The sequence below is a fragment of the Ambystoma mexicanum genome, chromosome 2q, assembly GCF_040938575.1.
Source record: "Ambystoma mexicanum isolate Mex_15411 chromosome 2q, UKY_AmexF1_1, whole genome shotgun sequence".
NCBI classification, from domain to species: domain Eukaryota; kingdom Metazoa; phylum Chordata; class Amphibia; order Caudata; family Ambystomatidae; genus Ambystoma; species Ambystoma mexicanum.
This window is the reverse complement of record NC_090924.1, coordinates 790,936,447-790,957,131: the sequence shown is the minus strand read 5'-3', so window position 1 is coordinate 790,957,131 and position 20,685 is coordinate 790,936,447. Positions and strand designations below refer to the sequence as shown.

Here is a 20,685-nt window from a genome sequence, read left to right as displayed (position 1 = left end):
CAGCCCACCAGGAAAAGCAAAGAACAGCCGTGCCGGGATGTCGGGCGAACCACCCCTGGCTATTCCAGAGTGGACACCCAGGTACGAGAGCAGCCAGAACAAACAGCTGCGGAGAGCGACGGGCGGTGCGTCCCGCGCGTCCCACTGGCGCATAGCATTGCTGGAGGCAGCCGCGGGAATGGGAACCCCCACCGAATAGTGGACATAAATGCGGAGGAGACGAGGTTCATAGCCTCACAAGAGCGAATCTGGTACCGGGCGAGCCCCGAACGGCCTGCATCGGACCCCTGTGAACAAGGAAGCATCCAAATAAGAGCAATTAAATAACTATAATACGGCGGGCCTGCCATCAGCGGCCACCAACGCACGGGGAGGGCTATAGGACCATTGGGAGCACCGGACAGCCCGAAATGAAGGGTATCCAGGCAAGTTTCGAAAAAAATGCATCGAAAAAATGCATTTTTCATTTTTATGTAGGTAAAGTTTTTTTTTTACTAAAATGGGTGTTAAGGGGTAAAAAAAAACGGAGGTTCGGGGGAGCGCCCCATTAAAAAAATAATTTAAAAAAATGATTTTTTTCGATGCATTGTTTCGAAACTTTGCCATTCGAAACTTTGCCATTCGAAACGATCACTAAGAACCAAATAAGCCCGATATGAAGTAAGTGGAACCGGCAGACCCATACCGGAAGGTCTGCCATTAGTCAGACGGGCTGCCCAGCCGGCAGGCCCGGGACAGCGAGGGTGCAAACAGTGGAAGGGGCCAGATCAAGGCAGAAGGCGTATCTGCATACCAGAGGGCCTCATGGCACCGAGCCACTTCCCGAGGGATGGTGAGAGGAAAGTTCATGAATAAATAATACTTGATTCGTGGGAGGGCGCAACACATCCACCTAGAAGGTTTACAAGCCCACCTCGGGGAAGGCACAGGAAGCTAGCAGTGACAGAGGAATGGGTCGGTGGAGACCTAAGCAGCATAAGGCCATAGTCTAAGCACGCCCAGAACCATTACAGACTTTGCACTGGCATGTTAAACTGCGGAACGACAGGAGTACCTGCTTAAAAACGATACGAGAGTGCATAACTTGGCTACAGCACAGCAGTCCCCAAATCGCAAAGACAGCCGAGAAGAAAAAAGCAGCCTGGGCAGCGGATGCGCCGTGGCACCGGAGCCCATCTCCCACAGTTGGATATACTGGCACAGTGCAACCTCCAGAGAGGCAACACACGCCAAAGGGCCACAAGCAAGCTCTGCAGGCAGGACCAGCATAGCACGGCAAGTCAAGCCACATAACGTGGGCGTCTGCGGTCCACCGGCTCACAATCAAGCATTAACCAGCCATACGGAAGGGGGCCTGAACCCAAGAGACCTAACGCACCCCTGGGGTATAAGGGCTGGCAGAGACAACTGGGGAGAGGGGAGGCATCCCGAACATGAGAGGAGCCAAGCTCCACAGGACACAATAACATAGGTCCTTGAAGGGGGATCAGCGTTGAGAGGCAAAATACATACTATATGGGAGGACACAGTGCATTAGCCCACAATCCTTTGTCTGCTAGCAGGAAGACGGTGGGCTGGGCATCAAAAGCACAACGCCCAGAATACGGGACGGGTCGAACTGCAGCCTAGTCCTCCCACCCAGCTGGAGGGAGAGGCCGGCTGGGGCTGAGAGACAAGCAGTGGGATCCGGGGGCCTACCTCGCATCACTGGGCACACCCGCACAGCGTAGCTTCCCGAGGGACAACATACAAAGGGACCACAAGCAAAGTCATTGGACACGTGGGAGGACACGGCCTACTCGATTGCAGGTGGCAGGCTATCGTGCACATCGAAAACCCCAGAGGCTGGATAGAACAACCAGAAAAGGTCAGTGGCACCAACGTCAAAACACAGTAAGGCCTGGGAGCCCTAAGTGCCGTCACCAGCAGTGACAGCTGCGCACAGGAAAGGGGGCTCACAGCGGGCCTGCACACCCCTGACAGCGACCACAAGAAGGAAGTCACGTAGGGCGCAAAGGGGCTCCAGTGCCAGAGTACTTGATGATGCTGCAGGTGAGGGGCTGAGAACGGCCCTCTCAGACACAGGAGATGCGTGGATGCGGACACCCTCTCCAAGAACATCGACATTGGCCTGAAGGGGGTCGCATTGAAACCCACACCTAGGTACAGCGGGTGAAAGGGCTGAATTGAGCCTATGCCAGTCATATGTGGGAGGCTACAACCCATCAACAAGCCACAAGGCGAATACTGCTGGGGAGGCCCAGACGCCACAAACGCAGGATCAGCAGAGGGCAGCCACCTGAAGTGGAAGCTGTAGGGTCGCACAGCAGATGGCACTGGGCCAGAAATAATCCACTTGGAAGAGAGTGGACAGCCAAACAAGGGAAGCAGTTAAGAGACAGTTCATCCCCAATAAACACCGGAGAAGCTGGGGCCCTGACGCAGATGCACAAAGGCCACAAGTGCAAAAATGCCGTACAAGCAGAAGTGAAGTAAAGGGCAGCAAACCATCATGGAGTCGTTCGTTTGGAAGAACGAGGAGATGCAGCCCGAGACACCTGAGACCAGCATGACCAACCGCATCCAACCCCACGCAGGGGGAGATCAGACAGGTGGAAGGCAGCATTTTGGAAGCCATAGAGGCCTTTAAAGCATTGACAGAAGGCATGCTGGATGCAGTGATCACAGATGTGGGGCTCCTCAAGCAGGACACAAGGAACTTAGCGGAAAGAGTGACAATGGTGGAACAGCAGGTGCAGAGCAACAAGGCGAACAGGGTGACCACCCAATCTCAAATGGCAGAAGTACTGGAACGCGTTCGCACACTGGAACGCAGAGCAGAGGATGCAGAGGGGAGAGCCTGCCGCAACAATGTGCGCATAGTTGGGCTGCCAGAGGGGGAGGAAGGCAGAGACCCCACGAACTACATAGAAAGCTTGCTGCTCCAGGAAGTGGGGGCAGGGAACCTGTCTCAAGGTTTCGTTGTGGAGAGGGCACACAGGACTCCGACCAGGAGACCCTGACCGGGAGCACGCCTGAGGCCAGTAATCGCAAAGATTATGAACTTCAAAGACCAGGAGAAGATCTTGACATTCTCAAGGGATGGTGGGGTGATAACGAGAATGGTGCAAGGATAACCATTTACCCAGACTACACGGCACTAGTGCAAAAGCAACAAGCATAGTTTTGGCTGACCAAGGAACACCTTCGAGCTGCGGATAAGAGATTCATGTTACTATAGCCTGCCAAACTAAAGGTGCTGCACAACAATAGGTCGCACATCTTTGAGACAACAGCTGAGGCCCAAGAGTGGATGGACCAGCAGGGGATCCCACAACCGGGAGGGGGAAACGAGAGGAACAGACAGGAACCTCTGTGAAGCATGGAGGGAGTAGTGGGGGAACAAGACACCTACAGTAGGCATGGACCGGCAGTTAGACTGACAAGAGACTACACAACATTGCGCAAGCCAGCGAAAGCTAAAGAAAACCCCACAATTAATGGAACATGAGCTCTTGGGGAGTGCCCCGACGAAACATGAAGAAGTGGAATACACAGACGAGTTTAAGTACAGAGACCTGAGCCAGCAGTAAGAAAGGCGGGAGCAGGATGTTACTGAGAGCAGGCAGCAAAGACCCACAGATGGAACCCTGTGGTACGATAGGACTTGTGATGCCAGTTTCAAGGCACCATGCCGGAACGAGTGCACCCACGAAATGGAGGGTAGCATCTGGAAAGCCGCTGAGCCCGAGCAGGCTGGGCTTTTGTTTCTAGTTATAGTAGTTGTGTGGTTAGGTTTGTTGGGTGAAGGCAGGAGTGGAGGAAGAAACATTGAGCGACAAGGACACGGCGAGGGCAAAAAGGAGGAGTGTTCAAAGCTACGTCCGAACATAGAGATCCAGCGAAGCACACCAGGGACGAAAGTATGCCCAAAACAGGAACAGACGGTCACCGAAAGAGCCCAGAGGGACCAACACCACCCCCACAAACTGGACAAAGGAAGGGCGAGCCCAAAGGCACTACACGTCAGACGAACACCAACACATGGGCCTATGGGAATGAGTGGGCCACTGGACTCAATATATATATATGGGCCAGGAAGCATTGAATGTAGTTGCGAGGAACGTCAGGGGATTAAATGCCTATGTTAAGAGGCTGAGAGTTTACGCCTGGCTGAATAAGACGAGGGTCCACATCCCAATGCTGCAGCGGACACACCTGACGGCCGAAAAACAGATTAAGATAGCCAAGAAATGGGGAGCCCAGTTGTATAGTTCAACGTACTCTAATTACGCCTGAGGAGTGTTGACGTGGACTGCTCCTGAGACCCCGTTCCAGCTCATAAACCAAGGAAGGGATGCAGAAGGCAGAGTGCTGATCATTCACGGAATGCTGGAGAACCGAGAGGTGTGCCTAGTGAAAACATACGCCCCTAACCACGATGCAACACACACTCACATCCCGGCTGGCCCCATATCGAGAAGCATCAGCCATCTGGGCAGGTGACTTCAACTGCACGTTGGACCCTCGACTGGATTGATCAGATACGAAGCACAAGAAGCCAGTGCCGCCGGCCAGAGCACTACAGAGGATACTGGACCAATTCGAGCTGGAAGACATCTGGAGGAAGGTACACGTAGGCACAAGGGGGTACACACACTATAGCGCCCCACACGGGATACTTACACAGATAGACTATATGTTCACAGGCAAAGAGACACTGGGGGAATTCACCAGAGCACACAATCACGCACAAACACTATCTGATCATGCCCCGCTTGTGGCGACATGGGCACACACACATGGGAGAGCCCCCATACCCACATGGCGAAGGAGAGCAGAGGCATTGACAGACGGGGACTACCAAGAGCATATGCAGGGAACAATAGATCACTATTTTGACCACAATATGGGAAGTGTGGATAGCACTGGAACGATCTGGGAGGCCCTCAAGGTGGTGGTAAGGGGTGCGGCCATAGGGAAGACCGGAGGACTTAGGGGAAGCATTCAGGCCGAACTGGACGGGAAAGAAAGGGAGGTGGAACAGGCGGAAGCATGAGCGGGTAGGATGGGGGTTGAAAAGGGGGATCTCACCACACTAAGGCTGCAGTGTATGGCACTCTAGGAGCTGGGGAAGCTGGACTATGGGAGGTATATACAGAGCCTACATGCGGAAGGGACAAGCCCAGCAGACTCCTAGCCTGGCTAAATAACAATAGGGTAAGCGGGAGCCAATAACTGTGATCAGAGACGAGCAGGGGGAGGAGGTCAGGACCCAGGAAGGCATTAACAAGGTCTTCTCGAGATTCTATGAGAAGCTGTACTCCAGAGTCTAGCAGGCAGAGGAGGGAGATATAGCCGATGCTCTGGCAGAGATTAATCTCCCCCAGCTAACATCGGAGCATACTCAAATGTTAGACGCACCTCTCACAGTGGTGGAACTGTCGGCTGTTATAGCGGACCTCTTGACAGGCAAATCCCCGGGACCTGATGGGTTACCCAGCGAATTTTACAAGAAATATACGGATTGCCTGGCCCCAATATTTTTGGAAACACTGGAGAAGGCATATGAGAAGGGATAGCTCCCCAGGAGGATATTGGAATCCATAATAGTACCCATACTTAAGCCAGGGAAACTGCCCCATGAGTGTGGCTCCTACAGAACAAAATCTCCCTGATAAACCAAGACTCTAAAATACTGACAGCGGCCTTGGCCAATAGACTCAAAAGGGTCATACCGACGTTGGTACATTCTGATCAAACGGGATACGTACCGGGGAGGAACACAACGTGGACCCTTCGCAGACTCCACCACGTAATAGACATCACGAATCAGAGAAGGGGGGAATGCATAGTAGCTTCAGTAGACGCCGTAAAGGCATTTGACTCAGTGAACTGGGACTGGCTCCTGAGAGTGCTGGCCCATTTTGGGATAGGTGAGGGGTTCCTACGGTGAGTCAGGCTCCTATACAAGGATCCTAAGGCAAGGGTGAAGACGGGTAGGCACATCTCAGAGGAATAGGGCATTGCACAGGGCACGAAGCAGGGATGCCCACTCTCCCTGATGTTATACATCCTAGCCATGGAACCATTTGCGGCTTTCCTCATGGCCGAGTACAGGAATAGAGATAGACGGGGAGGTGCACCAAATATCTATTTATGCCGATGACATCTATGTCCAAAACCCACAGACACATATGCCGGACCTGCTTGAAGCCCTGGGGGCATTCAGCAGACTGTCAGGAATTACGGTCAATAGGGGCAAATCCTTGCTGTTCCCTCTGGCGGATCTGAGAGTAGCGACCCTGATCCAGTTACCGGACCTAGGTGTCACGTGGACGCCACTCACCTTTAGATATCTGGGAGTGGACATATATCATGACACCAAAGAGACACACAAGGCTAACACTCAGGTGGCAGCAATACTATCTGAGAGAACTCCTGTGGATAGACACAACCTCGGCCAAAGCGCTTCCCAACATGGTCAAGCTGGGCCTGACCATATGGAAAAGGGCGTGGGAAATTCAAGGGGTGAGCGACCCCTGCTCCAGGCACATTCCTCTGGCGGGAATGGTCGATGCCTGCATTGCAAACCTGACAATCTATAGGACACAGTGGGAAGATAAGGGAGTAGCCCAGATAGGGGACTTGTGGAGAGATGGTCACTGGATGAAACTTTCAAACTTTGGTGGAGGAGCACGGTATACATAATGGCCGATTCATACTGAACAATAACATAGTCCGAACGATCAGTAAAAGATGGGAGACCTTACCGGAGGCGGATGAAGCAGGAGGGGCCCTGGACGCATGGAATGGACACACAGCATCCAGACTTTACGAACAACTGCTGGGCACTACCAACACGAGAGAATTACAAACGCTGGCCAAATGGGAGGAAGCGCTCCCCCTACGAACAACAAATAGAGACCGGTCCTCCGATATGCAAAGAAAGTCTCTAGGAACGCAAGGTTCAGACAGATGCAGCTCTATCTAATACACAGGGCATACTTAATGCCCAGAAGAATGTCGAACATGGGGGGCAGACAGACTCGGGGCTGCCCGAACTGCGGGGAAGAGCAGGCGGATATGCTGCACATGTTCTGGTCATGCCCGTGGATAACGCACTTCTGGGACTCTATCAAGGAGAAAGCGTCAAAGGAGGGGGTCCAAATGCAGGCATGGTCGCCGCAGTCTTACCTGCTGGGCCTGTTCCCGAGAGGGGGTAAGCAGAGAACATATTTGGCAAAAATGAAAGACTTGATGATGATAATGGCGAAACGCTGCATAGCAATGGCGTGGAACACAAGCATGGGACCATCGATAGAGAAATGGTGGGCGGACCGGCAAAAATGGGTGATTGCTGAAACATTAGTGTGGACTCAGCGCTGCAAAGGGGAGAAAGTGACGGCAGAGCGAATGTTTTGGCATGGAACAGTTTGGTACAGGACCTGTTTGGAAGAGAAGAAGGAGACAGCTCCGGCGAACCTAGGGGCTCAAAAGAGGACTGCCCAGATGACAGAGGAAATCTAGCAAACAGGAGAGGGAGTGATCAAGTAACGGGCGCTGTCATACCTTCTATCAATACTTACAAAAATATATGTGTAATTATCATAAAGTATTTATGGTATCTCAGTCATTACAATTTCTGTGACACAAAAGGATTTTTAATAACAAACTGACAAAAACTAAAAGGTCACAAAACTGACACAAAGGAATTAATTCAGAAATATACTCATGCAATAGGAAAAAGAACAGGCACATTCAAGTTCGATTTTCAAAATCTTCCAAGGGAATAAGAAGACAGCGTAGAGAAAAAAGTTTATACTGTTTTAAATATAAACTTAAAGGACAGAGCATCTTTATGCTGTATTCTAGCAATATGTGCTGGTGACGGTTGTATACGTGAGATAAACTACATTTCTTACATTCCACAGTAAATGCCAGGTGCACCTGCTGACAGTAGCATGCTTACAATTAAGCGAGAATGGCAAAAGTACATTAGCATGGACGTGGGATATTTCGCTGCAGACTGTTTTAGATTAGTGATGGTAAACATCCTTTCAAACTCTCCCATGCAGATGATGTTTCAACTTTACTCTGTGGCATATGCGTGGGAGTCATTATGAAAACACCATCGTCTCAGCTACTGAATCGCTTGTTATCGCTAATAACGGATTAGGCATTTGTTCAGGCTATTGACGGTTTGTATGTAGGCACCTGTGCGCATCATTGTTTTCATTCTGATGTAGTCACCGGAGGTGGGTCGGGGGCGGGTGGGGGGGAATCGAGGAACATGTAGTGGCACCTCTTTTGTTCAGCATCTACTTCAATAGGGCTAAGAGCCTAAAAGATGTGACTTCATATTGACCATTAACATGGTCAACTACAGACCACAGGAATTATCCTCTGAATTATTTTAAAGGTTTTGATTTCTTTCATATGTAGCCCCAGAAGGTAAACCCACTTTAATGCAAGGTTTAAGTAATGGGACATTCCTACATATTAAAGAGGTCATGCTCTCAGCTAGAGGAGAACAAGTGGGAAAGGTGTCTTCATTTTTCTATTTTGACTTGGAATTTTCTAGGCTAGAGTATTAATTTAGATCAAATTTACAAAACAGCTGCTTCACTGTCTTAAATCCTTTGACAATCTGCAGTTGGTTCAGTTTGTTTTAGAAGTCTATAAGAGGGCAATGCTACTGAACATGCACTCAATGCCTGAATGGCAAACACAGTTGGAGATACCAAATAATGGGCCCACCTTTGTGGGAACATCGTGCTCAGAAAATTCAAGTGAAGAAAATCAAATCCTGACATGAGTCCCTTTCTGACGCACTAGTTTATTTGGAATTGAGTGTGGTCCTAATAACTGACTTGCAAAACCTTGGCACCCTTCTGAGTGGACTAATTCTGATCAGGAGGGTATAGCGTTCTTTCATTGATGGGTGAAATTTTGATGGGTTTTTTTCTGAGTACATTTTACCGAAAAAACCCATTGAAATTTTTAGGGGAGGTTAGAAAAGTATATATATATATGGGGTGGGGGTGGTCGGGAATAGGAACCCCCCCAAAAATAAATAAATCAATTTTGATGAGTTTTTTTCAGTAAAAAATACTCTAACAAAAAACACATCGTAATTTGACCCATCGATGAAATGACATAGAACAATCAGGAGCTATCCTGTCTACCTCATCTGCAGCTGACCAGCTGAGTTCAAGCTAATTTGCATTCTGCTGGAAGACTTTTCATTTGGTTATGGGTCAATGTCTTCCCCTTGAATTATGGCGTTGCCATATGAGTTGCACTGGATTGCTTTTGGCCCTGCAGCATATTTTCTTTGAAAAGTTGTACGTGTTCTCGCTCAGTTCAGCCGATAATTAGATGAAATTGTTTTTATTGGTGTCCATGTTAATCACCTTGCGAAGGCTGCCCACAAGCAAAATAACTATTGCAGTGTCTAATTTTTCGCTCAATATCTGTAAAAGGTGATCATATCGTCTGAGTTTTTTGATGAATGAATAGTGTTTTGTTTATCCAAGCTATTTTGGAGGTTTTATAGATTAATATTTTAACAGTATATGATGGTGTTTGTGGAGTACTAATGTAATGACTAGCTTCCCTCTCCCCCACACTTCTCCTCTTCCCTTCCCCTAGCACTTGCACGATCTGAATTACACAAGGCTTAGTAAGATCGTTTGTTTTGTCCTTGCTCGGTCTACCCTTCTTTGTCTTGTCCCGCCTAGAAACACTTTTGTACAGGTGCGTTAGAAATGACTTATCATATTATAGCATATCATGACTAAGCATACACCCTGGCATCCTTCCTCTATTCGCTAAGCATGTTTCATCCTTAAAGCTGTAGTGCAGGTGTTTTTTTGAAATACCTGTAGGGGGGAGAAGAGGGCAGAGCTGGTAACAGAGTTTGGTTTAAATCAGCTACTTCATTGATGGATTATTTTGTAGGTTTTACATCTCTATGAAATTTGTTTATATTCAGTGTTGGAATTTTCATTTATGATGATCTGTGAGATGTTGATCTTATTTTGTAGGATCCACCATGGATATTTTTTGACATCCAACGGGGCTGATATTCTATGAAGTGTATAGACCTTTGTGCTGCTGAGGGAGGGGAGCCCAGTTCTCTTCAAACTGTTAATACAGATGTCATTATCCCTGTGTGGTATGCTCCCTCCACTGTTGCAATACAAAGAAAGGTAAGACAGTTTCTCCAGACAAATAAATGTGTGGCCCAAATTCCACTTTATGCATATGCTCTCCTGTAGCATGTGAGACATATCCCATCTTAGTGACTTTCTACTCTTTAAAACGGGTGGTGATTATTTTCAATGTTAGGAACAAACTGTCCTCTCCATCGTGGGAGGAACTACTGAAGTTATGCACTACAGTTAACGGTTTCGGTGTCCCTTCATTCACTGTGATGCTTACTCACAGGCTAGAAGTGTGCCCAATAATATATTGTTGAACAAAATAATACAGAGTGTCATACCTGTGACTGTTATTGGACAGGTGCAGGGTTGGTGTTGCTGCTAAAGTTCAGGCTTATGAATGCATCTATGGTTGGGGTGCATGCATAACCGAACAATTGTGGAATAGGCAAGTGTTTCACTGGGTGTAGGTTAGTGGTATTGGAATTGTTGGACAGTGGGGAAGAGACGTTTGGCAAAGTACTGTGGCCTACTTGACTACCATACATGGTCCGAAATTCCCCTTCGCTTGAATTGTCAAAATCTCATGGTTCATTTGTACAAGCATGCTCACGTAGCAACCAGTAAGGAAGGATTTGCAGAAACTAAAGGATAAACCTTTCACGTTAACCAATGGGAACCAGACAGATGGAGCGTTCAGGGTAGGACACTAAAAATAAATATCATTACATACGTCAGTAGTTACCATTTCATTCTTACATTGAAACCCTCAATGTAAAGTGAGCAAACGCATCCAATGAATACAGCACAGATTGCTACTGTGGTGTTATTAATTGCATGCCTTAGCATTACCACATAGAATACATTAAATACTGTATGACAAGTAAGCATGCTCTAGTATAATTTGTATTGGAATAAGCAGTATCTCCTATTGTGATTCAACATACACAACTCACCTTAGGAAGTTCTGAGACAGGTTTTTTATTGGCCAGTAGTTTGTATGTATCAAGGTTGTTTTCAAAGCTCCTATAAAAAGAGAAATAGAAAGGTTGGCATCGTATTTGTGATTCAAATGATACGTCAATCCACGTTATGAATGATGTGTCTGTAGGGTGTAGACCCCTTGCTGGACAAGTGATTCCATCAACCACCTCGTGATGTTCTACTTTGACTGTTCTTGGTCGTCTTTTCCTTTTATACAGGAGGTCCCCCAATCCCCTCTTCCTCCTCCCCCCTTCTGCAACCCCACCCATCACCCCCCTCACACACACACACATATATATTCACTGAAAAAACATTAGGTAACGTGCAGTTAATTTGCACAGATTTATCGCAACAGAATCCTTGAAATTCAGCGGATGAGAAAAGTTTTGACCAGCTTAACTCGGTGCCTTCTCTTTGATGTCCCCCATAATGCTATGTCCCCCATAATGCCATTTTGTATGTCATTGTGAATCCCTTCTCTTATAATATGTATCTGCACATGGGCTTTGTAACGGAAAACGCGCCGAGTTAAACTGGTCACGAGTTCCCACATCTGCTAAATTTCAAGGATTTTGTTGCTTTAAATCTGTGCAACTTAACTAATGATTTTTCAGTGAATTTCAAGGGTTTTGTTATACAATGGTTGTTTTACTGTACATGTTCCCCCAATGATTAGACCCACTAGGTGGCCACTACAAATGTCTTTCGTCCCACTAGCAAGAGCCTTTTACCGTGCCGACTGTAACATTTTTAAACACTACTTGGGCATGTCCACTGTACATGAACCCTCAGTATGTTTCTTTTGGACCCACTAGGTGGCCACATGTACATGTCTTTCGACCGTACCCACATATACTTTAAAACATTACCGGGCCACTGGCCCTGGCCAGTGGGTACGCCTGAAGGCCATGCCCACTATATATTTGAAAACAGTACCGAGCCACTAGCCATGGCCTTTGGGCACAGCCTTCGGCCGTGTCCACTGTACCGGTTCCCCCAATATATTTCTTTTGGACCCACCACTGCACATGTCTTTCGGGCCCACTAGCCAGGGTCTTCAGCCCTGGCCAGTAAGCACGGCCTATGTGCTCAATGGCCAGGATCATATTGCACCCCTTGACATGTTGCCCTAATAGGTTACCCCACACCTCACCCAAGCTTTAAAATTGCACTTTTTTAACTCTTTCTTTTAAAAAAATCTTTTATTCCCATAAGCATGGTAATTTTAGCAATGGACTAACCCCGAATATTTCGTCAATATTTGCAGCTCTTATACGTGTGACACATTTTTTAATTCCTAATTTGGTTTGCTGCCATAACTGCGAATATGCAAAAAGGATAACCCTGAATAAGAAAAATAACCCCAAAAATGCGAAAGCGTTAGAGCTATGAACTTGGTCCCCAACCACCCCCAACTTCCCAGTATCACATGGTAGCCTCTTTGCTCCTCCCCACCTCTAGACTGATCAAATGTCATCCTTTTTCCTCCCCAAAAGTCATTTTTTCAACTTTTCGTTTACAGATAACGCAAGAAAATTCCCAAATATCTCTTGTATCGAACAAAAAGAAAATTGCGACAAGCCTTTCTGCTGCAAAGCACCATGGTAGACATCCTTACAATTTTGGGAGAAGGGGGCACCTTCTTCTTTGTTAAATATGAAAAAAAACGACTGGATGCAATAACACCATACCCGCGGGAAATAGAGTGAACGCTTCATGCCCAAGTTGTTTCGTACCTGGTCCAATTCCACCCAGTGGTATGGGATGTGTGCTTGAGCAAACATTTGACTTTTTCCTCTGTGGCAAAATGAATGGGGACTAGGCCGTAACTGCATCTTTATTTTTTAACTGATCTTTCCCAAATTTTGCATGGGCATTGAGTGAGGAGGGGTGGGAGATTGCTCTAAGTAGAATTTTGCTTGCAAAATTTCTGCCAAATCCGTCAAACATGTCAAAAGTTATTAGCAATTAATTTTTCTGGTTTCCTATGAAACTAGATGCTCAACTTAACTATATTGCGGCCACTGCCGCACTAAAATATATGTATATATAGATATGCACACAATTTTTTTTAAAGTTGATCAAGGAGAGTGGAATTAGAAGACCACATGGTAAATGTGGTAGATGAATCACTGCATATCGCAGACTACAGTGCATTGCAGGTTACCTCCGTGGAACAGAAGGCTGGTCTGAGGCAGACCTGTATGGGTCTTGAATGTAAGTGTCTGAACGCTCACACCAGAGAGAATACAACCCGTTAGGGAAGAAAGGCCCAAGTCAATCTTGTAAGGACAACAGGTTTTAATAGCACACACAGATGAAAGCAACAACAAAGAACTCTGCTACTAAGAACGTTCTGCCAAAAGAGGGTAAAAGCAGAGGCTTAAGAAGAGACACATCGTCACAGTGATGCAATACATACAGTGAAAACCCATACGGCTGGTTGGTGTGCGCCAATACAAGATCTGCCTGCCCCCATAAGGGATGCCAGGTCATTGGTTCCAGCCCAGTCCGTCCGTCTCCCATCAGGTGTGTGCCGCAGAGATCATCATCTTCTCACAGACAAAAGTCAGAGATCAAATAAACTACACTCCTAACACAATGCTACGTTATCATTATATTGTACAACTAGTGGGCCTAAAGACCGACACAAAGTAGGTTCTGGGATACTCTAACCTTCACACACACATTTCACTCACTCCCTTCCATGCCATCCGGCTCCAAGGTCTCCACCCTCGTTTTGAACTATAATTTATCCCTACCAGCACCTCGCAATACAAATCATAAGATTGTCGCTGAAAGACGTGCACTGTCCGCCATCTTTGAATATTTCAGAACTTGTTATTTTGGGGTTGGTTGACAAAGGATACCTGGTGCCATGGAATTTAGGGATCTTGAGGTTTAGTCAGTTATATGGGCTATAACTCGTGGTCGCCTGGGGATGGGCTGTGTCATGCTTTGGCCAGTGGGAGATAACGTCTATGATCGCCGCCTTGTAGGGCACATTCCTAGCGGATAGGAAAACATCTTTGCACCACTGTTCGAACAATAAATGAGCTTTATGGCGGTTGGGGGTGTGGGCTGTACTCATGGGAGCTTGGGCATGTCTGGAGATTTCCCTCGTCTCACAATTAGGGCTGTAAGGAACTCATGGTGGCAACAGTAAAGACAGACACAAGTGATCACAGTTCAAGGGTGTTTATTAAACTGTACAAAAGGGTGAGAAAAACACCTAATCTAAACCTAAATCTACGATGGGAGCAAGCTACGACCATCAAATAATAATAAGGCAGTCCTAGTGGCGTCTTGTCAAATAAAAAGGGCCTATACTAAAAAATACAATTGCCAATCTTTACCGCTAAGTTACAAACTAGTGTGGGATAATGTTCACCAGAAAAGAAAGAGGTGTTCACAAACTGATAAGTCAGGATGGTATAACTGGGTCTCCCTTCCCCATGTTTCTAGCACGGGAGAAGGCGGGATTCTAGAGCACAGCACACTCCTGGGCTTCTCTCAGCATGAGCTTACAGTTTGTTTCCAAAATATCAGGGCCTTCTGTGGCCAAGTTTCTTTGACACCAAGTCTCTTGCCTCAGAGGGCCTGATGTAATATAAACAACAAACAAAATGTTTCTTTCAGTAATCTTTCCGTCGGTTGATTTCCTTTCACCCGTGGATCACCCTCAACCTGGCCTGATCCTATTTGTAACGTTGGCTTCCCTCAGTTGGGTTCACATTTGACAGTTTAACACAGTTCCCTTATTCGCAATACCTTGCAGGATTCACTTCCCTTAGCTTTTCTAGCCCCCAGACAGGCTTTCTCTTAAGGCCCCAGTCAGGCTTTCTACCTTCATTGTTCGTACAGCGTTTCCCTTAGCCAGGCGCACACGCTTGTTTTACAATGTCAAAACTTTATTAATGGGTTAAGAACTTTCGATTGTACAAGGGATTTTGGCTCAACCCTTCTATGACCACCTTAAATCTTTACGCCAGCTTTTTCTTACTACCTCTTGTCGTGTTCATAAAAAAAAGGGACCAGTCAGAGTCTTTCGAATAGGACCACTCTGCAGCTGGTCTTTCCCTGGGCTTTAAAAGTTCACTAGCGTACAAGTCCTTTGTTCATAACATGTTGACGTTTGCAACCTTCACTCAACACTGTCCGGTTTACTTTCAGTTCTCCCTCCGACTCACTGACTGTACTGACCTCCTTGTCGTTTCTTGTCTCTGAAGTCAGTGACGGTACCACATTAGCAAGCACGCCTCCCTGCCTCAGTTATCAGTGTGCCAGCTGCAGTTTCCGGTTTTATGATTCCTTTCACGAAGGCTTTGCGGGATTGGGTCGAAAAGGGCAAGGGCACTTTCCTCTTTGTTGTCCTTTCCGGTCTCGCCGCCTTTCTTTTCTGTTTGAACTGCTGTCCTGGAATAGCTTCTTCCTTGTGCGTTTGTCCTTGCTCAAAGTGTGCTCTCGTGGGGAAAAGAAAAGGCTGTCAGGTGTGTGTAGTTATTGTCAATTGCCTGACTCTGCCTGACACTTGTGTTGGGACACGTCAGGTAAACGGCTCTGGGGTTAGTCCATTGTCTTTCATGGTGTGAGAAAGTGTATGTGTCGGAAAAGGGGCGGGGGTAGAGCTTCTGAGTATCCTATGGGGTAGGATGGGGAAAAGGTGTTATAAGGAAGGGGTACTGCGTCTCACCCGTCAGTGTCCCACTTCCACTCCCTGAAGACCCCCCATCTAGGTGATCCTCCCTCACTGGTCTACTCCCAGAACCTGGATCCAATAGTGATGGCTGTGTCCTGGCCACCTGGATGACAGATCTCTGGGGATTAGCGGGTGAGACACCTTTGGGTTTCTCACAGGGCCTAGTGCATGAAGTGCTGCATGAAGTGCTGCATTCGCCACACAGGCCTTGTCTCCAAACAATGGTTACTAACATCTACACAAAATGCACTAACATCTATAGAAAATGACAGTCTTGCTTGCGCCTTGGACTACACTACGTGGGTTGATTACATAGGGGCGGGGTCCTACCACTGTCCCCCCTCTCCCTTTACCCATAATAGTGTTTCAAATGCTGCTCACCTTACTCTAAAGTGCTTAGGAGGGTGGGACAGGGTTGCCCCTTTCCAACATTTCCCCCTTTTGTTACTTCTACAGTAATAAGCTAAATTATTTAATACCCCTCCACTCCCGCTGTCTCCTTTCTGCTTCCACGTATGTCGGTGTCCACTTTATCGGTGCCCACGTCATGCATACTGACCGTAAACTCTCCCCCCTACGCGCATATTCCTCAGGTGAGCAAGTCATATAGCATCTCCCATTTATCCCCTGCCAGGTCTACCCAAACCTCTGTATAATTCTCTATATCATGTGGCTGAGTAATGATAGTATGGTATAGGTGATCAACTTAATTTCCATACTGGATGGGGAGCATACTTAGGGCCGCACTGTGGGAGATCAGTCTGTACCTCAATATCTTTTGTCTCGCGAGGTGCTTTTGAAACCCCAATTGATACCATCATTCTTGCACTATTGGGTGCCACATTGGCACAACATCGAAGGTCAAGTTGACAGGTCCAGAAAATAACAAGGATGAACACAATGATGTGCATCAGCATCTTCAAGATCGCTCTGAGCCACAACGGGGCCCAGTCAAATGCCATGCTGAACCAGCCACCCTCCTGTACTCTTCCCTCCTTCTTCATTCGAACACCCAGTACATGGACAGCTGCAATGATGTGGGACAGCGATGAGTTTTCTGCATCCTGTGAAGGCATGAACGTGCAACAGGAATTGCCAAAGCTTTAACAAACCCTGCCTTCCATTGCTTTTAACATTTCGAACATATATCAGTTTTGCATCGTCATAAGTCTCAATGCATGCAGCTCAACCTTGATCACGCTGAACCCGTGCTCTGTATCGTTCGCAAGCTGGACCGGATCCCAGTGCATGATCCTCAACCATTTGGCGTTTGCTGCGGGCTGCACTGCTGGCACAGTAGAGATGCAAAAAAGGATTCTACTGAGCCTGTATTCCTCCAATATCTCATCGAGCAATGCAAAAGAGTCTTTGGATGTATAATTCAATCTTTCAGTCCTCTTTAGTTGTTGGAACTGTCCTTTCCCTGGCAGGATGCAGAGCTCTTGTGTGGACAACAGGTTTTTCTCATTTTCTTTGAATATGGGAGGGCTAGTTGGCTCCTCAGCAAGCGGTGCCCCCCTTCAGGTGTTCTTCTGGGATTAATAATAGTGCTGAGTGCAGTGTGGCTAGCGAACAACAGCCCCTCCATGATGTGGGAGGTGCAAGTAAGCTTGCTGGCCACAGACCCAGTAGTAATTAATCACAGCTGCCGTTTCCTTCTTCATGTCTGCAATCAGGAGAGTCTTATTACAAAATGTGTTTGAGCCGACAAAGACTGTACCCTTGCTGCGGAAACATAGTCCATATACTTCTTCCCTATGCATCTGCACCGGCTATTTCATTGGTGCAATGCACATCAGCTTTATGATATGATCTGTCCATATCTGTGCACAGAAATTGTCCATGCGTGCTATCATATCCTTGTTATTTGTTACAAGTCCTTCTGCCAGGCAAGGTAGTGTAATGTCCCGCCATTTGTTATCAACATGTTTGCGTCCTTTCACCATCAAATAGGGCAACTCCACACATTTGATGTTGTTTGGATTGTCGTTGCACTTCACAAGATCTGTAACCACCAATTGCAGTTGCACACTGTGTGCCTGGAATGTTGCTTTTATTTTGCATAGCGCAAGATGCATATAACCATACAAACAACCGTTTTTCAGCACACAATACAATGCACAAATATTAACATTGACCCCCCACATTTGTTAGCAATCCAGAAAATCTTATTGACAATTTCTTCCTCCTCCCACCCATTCATCCCACTCATCATTATATACCCTGTAACCCATCTAAAATTAGCATTAACGTCCGCCAGAGAATAGTAAAATAATTAATACAGGCTTCATTATTGCCATTTAAAAACATCATCAACAATGCATTGTCATCACATTCAGTTATTCTTGACGCCATACATGCAGCAATCCTCAAGGGCGCAGCAACATTACAGCTCTTTAGGAGATGTTTGGCAGTTTCTATTTTAGTATCCCCACAAAGCCTACAATAACGGAATGACTGCGGTATATGGGACCACACTCCAGTTATTTCCAAGACTTGACCATATTTATTTTGATCTTTAAATAGTACCACACCAAAGAATTACCCACACAATTGTGGATGTAATTAGGGGGTAGGACACGTTACAAAATGCATTCATGAAATAGAACACAAGACCTCTTCCCAGAGAGTTTGAGTTTCAGTTGTTCATGGACATTTTGGGAAATTGTGGTTTTCATGTGGAATTTATGATATATGTAACTAGCACTCTCGCTCAACCCAATTGTCAGGGAATGCCAGTGACCCACCATGGCCATAATATTCATCAAATTACTTTTAGACATTAAGTGAGGCGAAAGAGTTTCCTCAACAGCTTGCACTCCAGTCTAGCCAGCATCACCGTATTACCAAAAGCCCAAATCTCTGCACCATATAGGAGTATTGGGTAAGATCTTTGCCATGTACAGTTGTATCAATATACCAAGTGAATATCCTCCACCACTCCTGGCCATCTTGTACATGCCACCCATCACCTGAATGCATTTTCGCCTATTTACCACGAGATGACAGAGACAGTTAGCCTCCTATCAAGCATGACTCAGAGATATTTGTATTCGTCAACTACCTCAAGTTTGATCCCCTCTAGTTGCCATTCAAAACACTGAGTCTTGGCATGCAACAGGCTAAAGATCATGACCTTAGATTTGTTCAAGTTAATAGTCAAGGAATTGAGGTCAGAATATTCCTTTAGTTTGGACAAGGCTGCCTGCAACTCTACAGGTGTATGGTCAAGCAGGACAATATTGTCTGCATAGCCCATCCATTGGAGCGGAAGATTCCCCAATTTAGGTGGAATTCCCATGTCAGCCATATATAAGTTATAAAGCAGGGGCGTAAGTAAACATCCCTGTTTGAGACCCTGGTAGGTTAAAATCCAGGGGGATGTCCTTCCTGCCTTATCAGGGCGTATTTTGACTGTAGTCCCTTTATGGAGAGTGATTATCAATGCTAAATGCTACATAAACTGCTCTCCGACGAATGCTCCAGGCTTGCTGAATCACAGATAACAACGCAAGACAATTGGTGGATGTACTCAGACCCTTCTGAAAACCGGTCTGGTTGAAGGGTATAAGGTTTGAGTTTACTGCCACTCCTGCAAATCGTCCAATAGTAGACGGGTGAAGATTTTGAAGGAGGCGCCCAACATGGCCAGTATCCAGTAATTACTGGGGTCAGTCCTATTACGCTTCTTCCAGATCGGCACAATGATGCTGTCCCGCCAAGATGGCAGGATTTGCTGCGCTTCTAAAATCCAGCGAAATAGCCAAGAAGGGCATAAGCTCAGTGGTTGGTGTCAGATTTGATCAGGGAACTACAAACAGCATAGGGTCCTGGTGCTCTGGAGGATTTACCTCTCCCTAATAGCCTAAAGACATCAACCAGGCCGTTGGAATATGTCCACTTCTTCACACACAGGTTTGTTGAGGTATCCACCATTTCTTGACTCCCCACAGTATCCACAATGGCGCCTCTCCCCAAGGTAATGCCAATGTAATCAGCCCATGTGGTTTCAAAAACACCAACTTGATCAGTGTCAGATGGGAGTCTCCCTCAACGATCTTCGAAAACTGGCATGGGTCATTAATTATAGCACAGTTCACTAAGGAGCGCCAACGGAGGCACTCCAGTTCGTATCTACGGTGCCTCAGCCATTTACAGTAAGCATTTCTTGCCTCCTTAAACCGCGAGGCATGTTCTGTAGCGGACAGCTCCTTACATGCTAGATCTCTAAGGAAAACACAAAGTTCCTTTCTCCAGAGGGTATTTGGCTTATCAAATGTTTGGGAGACCCAGCATTTGTCACACGTACCTTGGAGCTCCTATTAGCAAGGAATTTAGCAATGACTGTCTGGATCTAAAGGACAAAGTCCATGATGGCCTTAGTTGCACAGGCTCTAGACTAATCGAGAGGAATTTCCTCGCAATCCTCTACGTATCCAAGTACAGCCAACCGTATAGCGGCCTGATACATCGATAATTTATGGTCATTCCATGAAATGCGATTCAAGGCAGTATTAACTCTTTAGCTCCCCAACTGCTAGTTTAGTCAAAGGTGGTTCGCACCACTTTACCAGGAGCAGGAAATGATCACTCTCAAGTCTGAAGATCATGCTCATGTCTATTATCAGGGAGCAAGAGTTGGCAGCAAAGACATAGTCCAATATGCTGCTCGATTTTTGTCCCGTATGGGTAAATCTGGGGAGGGTAATCAGACGGCATTGATCCGTTTAGCATCTTAAATCCAAAAGAATCGAAGATGCTTGACCACTCCAAACCCCTCTTACAGTAGCATGCAACCGAATTCTTGTCCACCAAAGTGGTCTCAGAGGTGGCAAC

At 46.7% G+C, this 20,685-nt stretch overlaps 1 protein-coding gene across 3 annotated transcripts in view; it reads right to left on the bottom strand.

Moving 5' to 3' along the window:
- Window positions 1–20,685, bottom strand: part of PFKP (phosphofructokinase, platelet) — an 882,344-nt gene that overhangs the window by 491,344 nt on the left and 370,315 nt on the right. For all 3 annotated transcript variants that reach the window (XM_069648018.1, XM_069648019.1, XM_069648020.1), the window contains exon 12: window positions 11,123–11,192. In XM_069648018.1, coding sequence (XP_069504119.1) covers window positions 11,123–11,192 — 70 coding nt within the window. The remainder of the gene's footprint in view (window positions 1–11,122; window positions 11,193–20,685) is intronic.